The 12,416-nt window shown below is 48.5% G+C and overlaps 3 protein-coding genes across 5 annotated transcripts; 1 reads left to right on the top strand and 2 right to left on the bottom strand.

Moving 5' to 3' along the window:
• Positions 1-21: 21 nt before the first annotated feature.
• On the bottom strand, positions 22-7,663 carry selenon (selenoprotein N). Its single transcript, XM_027027081.3, has 12 exons — positions 7,247-7,663; positions 6,521-6,638; positions 6,144-6,271; positions 5,830-6,042; positions 4,873-4,997; positions 4,095-4,232; positions 3,799-3,880; positions 3,369-3,557; positions 3,102-3,207; positions 2,547-2,659; positions 1,868-1,969; positions 22-1,217 (listed from the first exon to the last, which is right to left on the bottom strand). Exons 1-12 carry the CDS (start codon positions 7,442-7,444, stop codon positions 1,047-1,049), a joined length of 1,683 nt encoding a protein of 560 aa, XP_026882882.2. The 5' UTR covers positions 7,445-7,663; the 3' UTR covers positions 22-1,046.
• A 461-nt stretch (positions 7,664-8,124) lies between these two features.
• znf593 (zinc finger protein 593) lies at positions 8,125-9,867 on the bottom strand. 2 transcript variants are annotated; one of them, XM_027027082.3, is made up of 4 exons: positions 9,740-9,867; positions 9,237-9,439; positions 9,028-9,090; positions 8,125-8,606 (listed from the first exon to the last, which is right to left on the bottom strand). In XM_027027082.3, exons 2-4 carry the CDS (start codon positions 9,434-9,436, stop codon positions 8,462-8,464), a joined length of 408 nt encoding a protein of 135 aa, XP_026882883.2. In that variant the 5' UTR covers positions 9,437-9,439; positions 9,740-9,867; the 3' UTR covers positions 8,125-8,461. The 2 variants fall into 2 exon arrangements, with proteins under 2 accessions (XP_026882883.2, XP_026882884.2); XM_027027083.3 differs by lacking the exon at positions 9,740-9,867 and having other exon boundaries at positions 9,237-9,733.
• morn2 (MORN repeat containing 2) lies at positions 9,802-12,241 on the top strand. Of its 2 annotated transcripts, none has more exons than XM_081721046.1 (4): positions 9,802-9,990; positions 10,121-10,227; positions 10,328-10,482; positions 11,107-12,241. In XM_081721046.1, exons 1-4 carry the CDS (start codon positions 9,948-9,950, stop codon positions 11,207-11,209), a joined length of 408 nt encoding a protein of 135 aa, XP_081577172.1. In that variant the 5' UTR covers positions 9,802-9,947; the 3' UTR covers positions 11,210-12,241. The 2 variants fall into 2 exon arrangements, with proteins under 2 accessions (XP_081577172.1, XP_026882885.3); XM_027027084.3 differs by having other exon boundaries at positions 9,846-9,990; positions 10,346-10,482.
• Positions 12,242-12,416: the final 175 nt, after the last annotated feature.

The following is a 12,416-nucleotide window of genomic DNA, read 5'->3' as shown; positions in this document are numbered from 1 at the left end:
ACAAAATGAACAAAAGCATAATTTACAAAAGGACTTTTATTTTAATAGATGTGGCAATTCATCTGAAGAGCAAACGCACTCACACAGGGACATCAATCCAGGCCACAGGAAGAGCTTAAACAGAAGTGACTCAATCAAAGCCCATACCAACCCCAGGGACACCTGTCCCCCCGTCTGACCAGACAGAAGCTACTTTTAAACTGACCTCCACCATCATCCCACACACACTTCATTCTGAATGTGGCTACACGTTATTGATCGTAGTGGAGCCAATACAGATGCCTTCCAGCAGTCTTGTTAGCAGCGCAGCGTTTGGGATTCTGTGCTGTGTACAGACACACACACACACACACACACACACACGAGAGTCCACGCGCATGCCGCCTCCCTGGATTCAAACAGTGACATCAGGCCTGGTCCCGCCCCAGTAAGCTTTCAGACCAGCTCATCACAAACTGCTCTCATCCAGGAAGACACAGGCCCTTCGGCTCTGTTACACACACCCTGCTGCAATCCTTCACTAAGCAACACATCCTTCTGTGAATATCTCACACACACACACACACACACACACACACACATCGCTGGCATCCGACAGAAACCAGCAACCACAATAACAGGAACAAAAACATAAAAAGAGGCAGTCGATGAGAACGTGTGAAGAGAGACACGAGAATGATCTGATAATAGCGAGGGCTTCTCCGTGCGCTTGTCGCCAGGCCAGGTGTCGGTCAGCTTCACCTCGGGACAGACCTTCAGACGCAGCACACGGGCCCACGGTAACGGGGTAAGCCCCAAGCCCGGGTTTACAGTAGGGGGCAAAGCCTCTTCTTAATCTGCGTTTCTGGTAACGCGTAACATGACGGACATTAGTTGGATGCTCACTATGTCCGACAGCGACCACGGACCCCGTGACGGGACGGGCTGAGTACAGACCCCGGTACGCTCCGTGTTAGACTTGGGGGGTGACTCATGTCACGTACGTTTCTCTTTCATTCTCTCTCTCTCTCTCACACACACACACACACACAGGGTCAGCTGTGCTCTTATGATGGCAGGTATGCTCTGACCTTCTCCAGGCCCTGCTGAAGGAAGCGGATGTATGTGGAGGTGGAGGGGTCCTCAAAACCCCCTGTGAAGCTGAAGGACGTCGCCCCCTCTTCTTCAGGCCTCATGGACGTCTGGTCCAGGAAGTTATTTGCGTTGATGTGGTGGACCTGACGAGGGAAATGCTTTGCTACGACTTCACTCTCAATCTCAGAAGTTCAGTGTGAGACTTAACTAGCAACACGTGTCACGGGCAACTGTTTAGTAAAAGTACATGTCCATCGAAATTCAGTCCTCTTTATGTTTTTGAGAACATCATTACAAACCAGTGACTGCAAAATTGCAAAAGTTGCTAATTTATGCACTCTATAATTCACTTTTTTCATATATAGGAAATATTGTCATTGCTATGGAATGTTCAGCTTGATCTCTCTCCTTTGCTTAAATCAGTGTATGATTTGAGCTTTAGGTTCCTACTATGTGAACAGGACTTTAAAATCCCCTAGAAGGTAGATTTTAACGTGTGTTAAATTGGCCCTCTGGGAATTTTGTCACTGACAACCACTAAGCAGAGGCAATTATCAGTGTTGAGCTTTTGTTTGGTTTGTAAGTAAACAAATGTTAAAACCACTTGCTAGTTATTTTGGCCAACACTTCTCTGAGCCAGTTCCTACAAGCTCCTGTGCACAGTTCTGTTCCTGGACTAAACCACCGGGATAGACTCGTTAAAGGAGCAGTGATTCTTCTTCACATTACAAAACAGCCGTTATACTGTCAAACGTACCCTAGTGGTGAAGGGTACGTTGGACCGCAGACTCACCACTGTCCCGTTGGGTAGCGCCACAATCATCTCCACGGGGAAGCTGTACTTCTCCAGGTGTAAACGCGCCTTTTCACTCAAATCCAGATTCTGCCTATCAGCCTGTACAGGAGGAGGACTGATGTCAGTGCTCACATAGAAATGTTCTAGATTACTTGTTTTGCATGCTGAATTATTTTAAATATGGATTATTTCTCATGATTATGCACCAATTCTATAATTTCACGTGACGTCAACAATGCCATTTTTAGACGTTATGTGCTTTGAGTTATGATCCGTGCTTATATAAAATGATCCTGTTTACATGGGGGGGCCCCATGCTGTGAGACTCCTCTACAGTCTTAATCTCATACATGGGGCTCTGATATTCAGATGCTGGGGTAGACCGTACCCTGGAGCAGGAGCGTTGGATTATGTACAATCTGCAGAGCGTAGAGCTTCTGCACTGGAATTATGGATTACTAAATTATTGTTTAGTCAGTCATGGTTTCAACACAATTTCAAACTACATAAGATCTTTAAAAAAAGGAAAATTAACAAAACGTCATTTCTACTGTCCTGTTTCACAATCCTCAGTGATTGGTCTTAAGAAATTCAGATACGCAACCTCCCTTGACAAATCCAGTGACCCAGACAAAACCAATGTCAAAGCAGGCAAGCGAGCGGCAACTGGCCTCACCTTTAGCTCCTCCAGTTCCTTGACTAGAGACCAGCTGCTGATGAAGCTCTGGTTGAGCAAGGCCAGCACGGGCGAACTTTCCAGAACTGTCTCCCGGAGAGTTCGCCCCGAACCTGCAGACGCGCACGGCAGAGACATAGAGGGCATCAGCACAAACCGATGTACAAGCCTCAAAACCCCACGTCGATTTCTAACGACATCATAACGAAGAAGAATTAAATGAATAATAAATATAAGCTTTTCTGATATGAATCTGTAATGGATGACTGCACTGTGCTTGACTGTGCCATTCAACCGAAAGGTTGAATGTTGTGTTGCAGCAGAAAAAACAACATTCAGATAAAATTGAGGTTCCATACGATTGCCTAAATGATGCACAGCTACTTGGCCAACGTGGGGGGACATTTAAACTTGTATTAAGGGAAGATATCTTTTCTCAGCGTGACATAAGGTGAGTGTCACGTGCTCAGTAGCACTCATGTTATTTCCTCCACGTGTGGCACTGATATTTGAGAGCTTGTGTTTTGCAATGTGCCAAGACGCATTCATTGTAACCTCAGCAGGACTGATCGTCTAGTGCCCCCCAGAGGACGATGGAGTGGACTAGTTTCTTCTCCGCTTCTGCTCTGCTGAAGGCCTCTTCAAAAGGCAGGTAGGGGACCTAACGAAGGAAGGAGAGGAACTCAAACATCTCGACGGGCTCCGAGCGACGTGTAACTGCTGAACCATGGAAGCTGCTGTTCTAGAATCCTCAGTGTGGTTCGAGAACGCAACGGGCCGATACATCCGACTTTACGGCACGCGCGGAATTTGGAGGCCCACCTTTTTGAAGGGGTAGAACGTGACGTCCAGGCGCCGGGCCGCCTCCTCCCGGCTGATCTCGGAGCTCCAGCGGATCTCCTCGAACACGAACTGGACGGGCTCTCCCCCCTCCGCCCGGCTGTCAATCACGTTGCCCTGCTCGTCGTAGACGACGGAGGGCGTGGACGGGCCGGCTGCACGCAGCTCCATCTGAAAGTCAGCACCGCGGTGCGTAAAAACGTCCTGCCTAGAAATCCCTCGCCGCTAGAGTAGAGTTTGCAGCAGAGAACCACTCACCCTGAAATCCATGTTAGTTAGTTTTCTCTCAGTAGCAGATACAGAATTAGTCTAGGAAGCGTTTCCAATTGCGTTGGCCCCGCCCCCTTTTTCATTATACAAGTTGCACATGCAGTTTGTGGTTTGGCAGGTGCCCACACACACCTGTGCGTACCTGTGGCAGGTAGCCGATATCCACCTCCATGCTGCTACTCTCACTGGCACCGTACAGCCACTCCATGTCCACATTCAGAGATCTGAAGAGCCAACACACCGATCAGACGGTCTACAATCCTCAGTTCCACTCTGGAACTCTCCTGGGAGGAGCGTTTCCCAGAATTTTGTTCTGCCTCTCAAACTAGTGCCGAGCGAACCGGCCACGACGCAAATCCCACGTGTATCAGAACGCGGCTGGTCTGTAAAACCGGTAGCGCAAGTAACCCAGCGACATGAGTGGGTAAAGGTACTGACCTGTCATTAGGGACATAGAGATGGAACGCCCGGACATGGGAGGCGTCTTTGGAGAGGCTGACGTGACCAGTGAACTGGCCAGGTGTGAACCAGAAGGGGAAATCCGGGACTTCATTCAGCTGGAATTCAGCGTGTATCCTGCAGTCAGAAACACCACGTTTCTGTTGGGGTTTCTAGAGGGGATCCGAGACTTTTCCAAAACTGTTTGGTTCTTACATCTTTTATAAGAAGATTTTGGTTTAAACTGAGCGCAGCCTGTTGTCACTGATGGTAAAGTCACACTGGTGTGACGGCACTTCTTGGAACGTTAACAAGAAGTTGATAATAGAAAAAATAATATTGTAAGCCAATAATAATGAGAGAAGATGCCCAGGAAAGAGGTAGTGCTTTGTTGATATGATTTCTGAATGTTATTACTATGATCCAAAATAAATATTTCCCTAGTCTGGATGAACGAATAGGTCAGCTTGCCAATTATCTTCCGTTAATGGAGTTTATCTGCTTCAATGCTTCCTTTAACCAGGCCAGGGTCTGACTGGACTCATCTGAGGACACAAAAGCTGATCTGTGAAACCTGCTGTTCTAGAATCCTCAGCGAGGTTCTAGAATGTAACGGGCCGTTACATCACCGTTACATGACACATGGTATTTGAACATTTCATTTAACTGGACACAGGATGAGGAACGACTTGATTGCTGCATAAAAGGTTAGAGAAATAAACAGATGAAACAGAAGGGGTGGAGTGTTGAGGGGGTGTTCCTTGGAGCGGGCCGCCACCTGAACACGATGTCGTAGTAGAAGTCGCTGACGGCTCGCACGCAGGCTACGGCACCCTGCGGGGCGAAGCGGGACTTGATGAAGGGCCGCGGGTGGAACATGCTGAGCAGAGAATGGATCAGGACCTGCAGAGACCCAGAGAGAAGACGCCCGTCTGTGCTACGCTCACAGAATCTGCCAGAGGCTCGTCTATATCGCCACGACAACACGCGAGCGTGGTGCTGGTAGACTCTTCACCTGCTCTACCAGGTGAGCTAGAGGTACACACACGCACTCAGAGTTCACACACACATCTGCACTCCCAAGTTGAGCGGAACACAAGAACCGAGAGCACTCAAAAACTCTCACCGACAGTCGTGTACGTTCAGTCACTGGCGACAAAAAACAATGTTAAATAGTGTATTGGTGATCTTGAAATTACAAGCACTACTCATCATCTTCTGAGATGAAGGTCCAAACTGTAACCCAGAAGAGAGACTGCTCTCCTGGCTGGTCTCTCTCTCTTTGACTGATCTCTCCTCCACGTTTGCTGCCACAGCTACAGTCATAGAGAGATCAGGCACCCACAACCGCACGCTGGACAAGCACGCGTTACATTTTTAGAGGTGCACACAAGAATCTCGGCTTAAGGAAAGTCAAGCTAGGAGATGCTTTCTGGTGCACGTTAACACAGCACTCCCTCACGTCCAGCGGCTGGTCTATGGTTACGGATAAACTATAGGATTGTTGGAACAGAAAAAAGGAGAGGGATACATTTCTCCTAGCGTCCACTCGGAAATAGGACAACAGATCTCGCTCTGCTTTTTTTTCCTCCAGAACTTACAAACAGGATTTGTGGTTCTTCTTGCACTGAAAGAAACTTTCGGACAGAACAACAGTCAACAGTCTGACGTAATTAGTCAATGAAGAGACTTCTGCTCGAAGAAGCTCGATAGTGAAGGCCGGCGCACACTGTACCTCTTTTCCACGTGGGGTGGGGGGGTGGTAGCGATTGTTGGGCAAGTAGCCAGTGAAGATGTTGAGCTCACTTGGTATGATCCACCACGCCTCCCCCAGCTCTCCTTTGCCCTTTGGGGGCAGAAAGATCCTGAAATGCGAGGCAGGGAAGGTGGAGGACGGAGTCACTGGACTCTTCCACGATCGCAGCCCCCTCAGGGATCGGTGAGATACCTAGAACAAGGCACAAAAGAGATGTGGGTTCAATTCATTTGCATACATTTGTATACATTTGCAACTTCATTAGCGCGGCACGCGGCAGCGCGAGGCAGTACCCCCAGGAAGCCATCTTTGCTTTTGGTCATGGTCTGGAGTAACAACGGCTGCATGGCGGCGGTCAGGGTGATCGTCTCTCCGTCTGGGTCGTGGAGGAATTCTTCCTCAAACTCAGGGGGGGCCACACCTTCAGGCAAGACACATGGGGAGGAGAGTCATCTGCTGTGTCTGCTCATAAGGTTTGCATTTAGGTCATTGTGTAGTTTTGAACTGGGTTCATCACTAAACGGAAGTCTGTAGGAGGAATTTGCCTTAGTTACAATCTGCTCCTGAGCTCATAGTCGTCTTGATGTCACTCGACATATCAGCGACTTCAGATGGCTGACGTAAACAAGGGCTTGTTTGTCAAATGGTGCTAAATGACTGAGTACTGAACCTGTGAGCTTCTCTGCAATGGGTTTGAACTCCTCAGGGCTGAGGAACAGGTCGTGATCAGCATCCAGAGATGAGAACAGGAACAGTCCCTCCGGTCCCAGCGTCTTCAACCCCACCTCCTGATGGACAAGACAGGACCACAGGAACCTTGGCAACGGTGCGTTTCGCACGTCTACTGGCGCTCGAAAATGCATTTTATGTTTTCTTCCCCTTTTATATGTTAGGAAACTAAAACTGACATTATTGGCTGTACCGCAAATAACGGGACCACAGAGGGGAAAGAAGTTCAACTCCGAAAAAGCTCGGGCCAGCTCGTAGAGTGGAAGCGCGTGCAGGCTGTGAGTATGTGCGAGGAGAGCCCTCTCTAATGGAGGGCGCGAGCTGCCCCGCGCGCGTGGGAGAACGTCCCCTCGTAAAGCGAGGGGCACGCGCAAACATCCGCGAGCACACGCGGCAGTAGTAGAACGGCGGCTCTCGCGCAGCAATACGTGGCGAAGACGCGCACGAAATAGCTTGGCGTGTGGGCCTGGGACCTGGGCGGCCGATGCGATGGGGAGTTTTAAAGCTCATCAACGTGTTAATGTTCTTGCCTTTAAGTTGCACACGCAATGTGTTTAATGCTTCGATGCGTTACGGGAAAAAAGCGTCCCAAGTCATGTAAACAAACGCGTTTACGTGTTAATGCAGCCAGAGCATAAACAAGGCGATAAAGACTCCCAGCTCTTACGTGGCGGGTGGACAGCTGCGTGTCTCGGTAGTATTTGATGCCAACGCCGATACACGGAACCGCGAGGATCAGAAGTAGAGTCGATGCAGCCCAACCGAGCCGTGGGCGCGTGCGTCCCCCGGCAGCGTCTTTTGCAGAAGCATGCTGGATGCGCTCGTTCCCCTCCGGTGGCGTCGCTTTGCTCACGTCTGCAGCCATTCCTAAACGCTCGCGGACACTCGCATAGTCGCCCAGTGGCACGTTTACGGTAGAGAGGAGAGAGAGGGGAGCTGCCTCTACGGAGCTCCAAGAAAACGCGCCGCGAATCGCTTCAGCTCGAGGAGCGGACGGCAGCCGCTACTTCGTGAGCGAGCGCGTAGTTCCTGGAGGGGGAAGCTGCCGCTACTTTCCCACTTGGATCCGAATAGTGGAGCAGAGCTGTGCGCTCTTAAAGGGCCAGAACATGCGAGAACTGGTCGGCTAGCCTTCGCACGCAAACACTTGGCCTTCACTTTTAGTTCGTAGGCGTATGGTGTTATTTACTAGGAGCGGTTGAGAACACGTACTCGAACTCCAAAGATGTCTAAAAGAAGGATTCGTCAGTTTAGCCAGATTACTGAAGCTAAGGTCCAGCCTGTCCAGTAGAAATGCATTCCTAAACTTTGAGCTCATCAGGCTAAACAGAAATCCTGCTTTGTGGAATAACCAAGATGACCTAAATGGACCATGAGTAATGGTGAATATTATAAATGTGCTTCAGATTGAATTAATCCACTGCCCAGTTTGCTAAGTGACAGTCACGCAGATATGCAAAATATAGTTTTACTTTCTTTCTAAAATAGTCTTTCAGCTATTCAAAAACATATGTCTTTCTGTATAAAATCACACAAAATCGGTGACAACACTGATTAAACAGTTCTTTAATTTTTATTTACATATGTAGCCATGTGTGTTCATTCAGTCCTGCCAAGCAAATCCTGCCAGGCAGAATAAAGCCCACATCAGTTTATCCTGGAGAGGTGTGAGCAGCCCAAAGCTGCTGGCCTGTTTCCAGGGAAACACCAGCACCTCGGCCTAAAGCGAGACGCGCCACTTTCTGTCAAGCACGCAACAAAATCATCAAGTCCACAAAACAAGGGGTTGCTTTCCCAGAATGCCCCGCAGGACTGGTATGCATTTGTTCTTCTGGAAGTGGCAAGCCAAAAGCAGCGATGCATCTGTGTGTCAGTGGCGGGGTTACGCCGGGGCCTCCGTGCTGTCCATGTGCTCCTCCACCTGCTGGGTGTGCACCTCCACGGATCGGGGCGGGACGTAGGAGCCCATGCCCGCTGCTCGCTCCGCCTCCGCCTGCGTGTACGGCTCCTCCCTCAACTGCTTCAGCCTGAGACGGCAGAGTGTGGGAGGAAACGGTTACCGCGGTTATCGTCCAGCAGAACTGTCCCATCACAGGGGATGGGATACACCGCGAGAACATGCAGAATCAACAGTGGAACACAGCAGTGGCCTGGGTAGGATGATGGGAGATTTGTCTGACTTCTAGCAGGGGGCAGCCTTGTACCTGCTGACCCTCCTCACAGTTAGCCAATGAGCTGAATCGGTTGTGCAGGGAGGATGCCATGCTCTGACCCTCCAAAGCTAATTTCAGCGTATTCCTATGGTACCCTTCTGTATTATGTAAACCTTGATTTAAAAAGGTTCTATACAAATTAAGATTTATCGTAATATCCTTGTCATTATTGCCACCACTGCACAAGATGACGTATGTGAGATTAGAGATGGGGTATAATTGTTAAAAACCTCACCGCTTTTTATGGACCTTCGTCTTGAAGTGCTCCTTCAGGGTTTTCAGATTAACAAAGTATCGCCTGCAACCAACATTAGCAGAGGTAACAGAGATAAATCAAAAAGCTCAATCCAATAAACAAGTTTAACAACACGTTGGCCTTGACTAAACTCTTAGTGGTAGAGAAAACATGGAAATATATATATATATGCAGGCGATGCTACTCACGCGCAGTGTAAACAGTAGTGCTGCGCGCAGCCCGTGACGTCATAGTCCACCTCCTGCTGCAGCAGCTTCGCAGCGTTGGCCGGAAGCATGTCCGCGTGGATCTGGTCCAAGTCCTTCGTCCTCCGCTTCGTCTTCCACGTCTTTGCAATGTTTTTCTTTTTATCACTTTTGTGGTTCCCGACCTGTTTGGACTTACCCATGACCTAGCAACACACGCGCGCACGGTGATCGTGAATGTTAGGCACGTTTGCTCTGCCAAGTGCAGCTAACAGCGGCAACAGATTACGAGATATATGAGAACATTTATGAGAACGCATATGAGAATATTTATGAGAATATGACTGCGCTAGCAGCAGCTGCAGGGTCCCATATCCCCTCGCGAGCCGCTTCGCCACCACTCACTCCATCGTCTAAGCGGCGTGATGGAGCAGAACAACGTGAAACATTTTACATCCACATTTTTACACGCCTCGATCCGTGAAAGTCCAACGTGCTTCACTTACTCGTGCGGCTGCTGTCTCACCGGTTCGCGACCCCTCGAACGCCACGCGCTCGCACTAAACGTGTGCTTCCGGGTAGAACGTGCCTCGTCACGCGCGCGTTCTCGCTGCACCGGCACGTGGACGACCGTTGTCGTGGCGACGCTGACGCGTCAGCTGAGGGGAGTCACGGCGGAAGCCCGCGCGCGGCTGCCCGTGTCCAGAGTCCGGGATGTGGACGGTTTCCTACATTTTCCCAAACGGAGACAAATACGGTGAGCGGACAGGGAGGCGCGTACAGAGACAGAAAACAAACGCCCGTCCGTCGTTTTGAATATCCACATCTGGTAAAAAATAATTGAAGACAGCGTGTGTGTGTGTGTGTGTGTGTGTGTGTGTGTGTAGAAGGAGAGTGTTGCCGTACCTCAGATGGTGTGGTGATGAGAAAAGGCACCGGCACACAGATCTCATCCTCTGGGGCAGTATATATCGGAGAGTGGAACAACGACATGGTGTGTGTGTGTGTGAGTGTGAGTGTGAGTGAGTGAGTGTGTGTGTGTGTGTGTGTGTGTGTGTGTGTGTGAGTGTGACACACAGTTTCTGTTTTCTAAGGGTATCTTGCCGTTGCAGATGAGCGGTACGGGAACGCTCACACACCCTTCAGGGGCAGTGTACAAAGGTCAGTTCCAGGACAACAGGTACCATGGCAACGGAACCTACTTCTTCCCCGATGGAACCAAATACTGTGGGACTTTCAACAACAACAGGTGTTACCGCACCAGCCCAAGACTATACGTGGCTTAAAGTCCTTTCAGTTTGTCATCAAACTTCATCTGGTCACTTGTTCAGTTGTAAGGCTTTAAAAACAGCTCTGTTCTGACAGTTTTATTCAGCCATTTGTTTTTAAGTGTACGTTTGCAAGTTGTTCGTTTGTACTGGCAAGGTTGGGTGCCTTATCTGGATGACTGAAATATTAAAGACAGTTAATGAAAGCTAGTAACAACTATGCCATAATCTCACTTGCATAATTAAAGTTGTCCTTTAAAACATCCATTAGTCACTTACACAACATCTGCATTGTGTAAGTGTAGACTGCTGCATGAAGGAAGTGATATCACAGCTCCATAAAGCACGGCATCACCTCGTCCCCCTCCGAGCCGCTTGCAGTTCTCCGTCGCTCGGAGAAAACTGAATTTTAAATATGGCCTACGCAGTTTTAAATATCTGTCTTACTAGCAAATTGTTTGCTAAATGATGATATTTCTCTCAATCTCAGAGGTCTGCTCTTTCTTCACAGGTTGACTGAGGGTTTTTGTCTTGATATTGGGGTTTGATGTGTAAGATAAGCCTGTTTAGAAGGACATTAACGTGGGTTTTTTTGTTTGTTTCAGATGCGAGAGTGAGGGGGACTTCACTGACTCAGAAGGACGTGTCTGGACTGGAACCTTCCATCGAAAAGCAGCACCAGCTCTCAAACTCAAACTCAACATATAACACACACACACACACACACATGAACAAGCACCAATACACATGCACGCATGCCACACACACCCCAGACACACAGACTCTAGTTTGTGTGTGTATAATAGATGTTCGTATGTAATATATAGCTACAGTCCTGTCTTAACAGAACACTCACTGTCTCCGTCAGAAATATTAAGGTCACATAGCATTCAGCTATGACAGATTAAGTTAGCCCGAAATACTCTGTAGAATATGTTACATTATAAACATAATGACCGGCTTCCGATAAATGGAGGAGCAGTTGCCTGTTCATTCAGAGAATACTGACTGGCCACGACCAGTGAAGCCTTTAGACCTTAGGTAAAACGTTTCATTTTGAGGTGAAGCATGTTTTATCCACTGGGTTCTTCCTAGAGAGAGCGCGTGGATCCACCCTGGCCTTGGAGGCACGACCCAGACCCAACACCGATCAACTATATGGTTGCTGTAACACATTGCAGAGATTGTTCTGTAGTCCTTGAGTGTAATGACCCAGCAGTAAGAGGACATGACACATGACCCAGCAGTAATGACCCAGCAGTAAGAGGACAAACTGAGGTGACCACTAACCTTTTGAGAAACTAAAATTCTGTTGGGCCTCTAAACAACTTTTTTTTTCTGTGGTCCTGAAACACATGCACAGAGCTCATGACTCTGGCATAAGATCAGGAGTTGTGGAAGATATGAGATCAGATAAGGAACATTTCCCGTCCTGGGGAGAAGATCCCTCTTCAAGCGCACAGCTGCTTTCTAGAGGAACTTCATACCATCTGTGACTTTGCTGGTGTCTGAGTGTCTGCACTGGCTTTGAAAGGACCCGTTTTGTTACATAAATTAATTATACAACCTCTGTGTAATTCGTTACACATGAGTGTTTTAAAGGCCAGCCATTCTGATGACAAGTGACAGTGTGTGTATCTTAATCAACTTAGTGGCTACATTTATTTTCGTGTGTGTGTGTCTTTTCTTTTTGGCTATACAGTCTGGCTGCAAGTCTGTTCAGTAAATTGTGAGATGGCATCATATCTATATGGGTGTGTTTTTTGGGAGTAACTTCTCCCAGTGTGTGTGTGTGTGTGTGTGTGTGTGTGTGTGTGTGTGTGTGTACATATGCGCATTTCTAGTTTATGGTAAATGTGTCCTATGGGCTAAGGGGGAACATCGAATCCTGTCCTTGTTGTAGAGTACGCTGAGA

The sequence above is a fragment of the Electrophorus electricus genome, chromosome 10 (genome assembly GCF_041902795.1).
Source record: "Electrophorus electricus isolate QZ-2024a chromosome 10, ASM4190279v1, whole genome shotgun sequence".
NCBI classification, from domain to species: Eukaryota; Metazoa; Chordata; class Actinopteri; order Gymnotiformes; family Gymnotidae; genus Electrophorus; species Electrophorus electricus.
The sequence above is the reverse complement of the archived record's forward strand: the minus strand, read 5'-3'. Positions and strand labels throughout refer to the sequence as shown.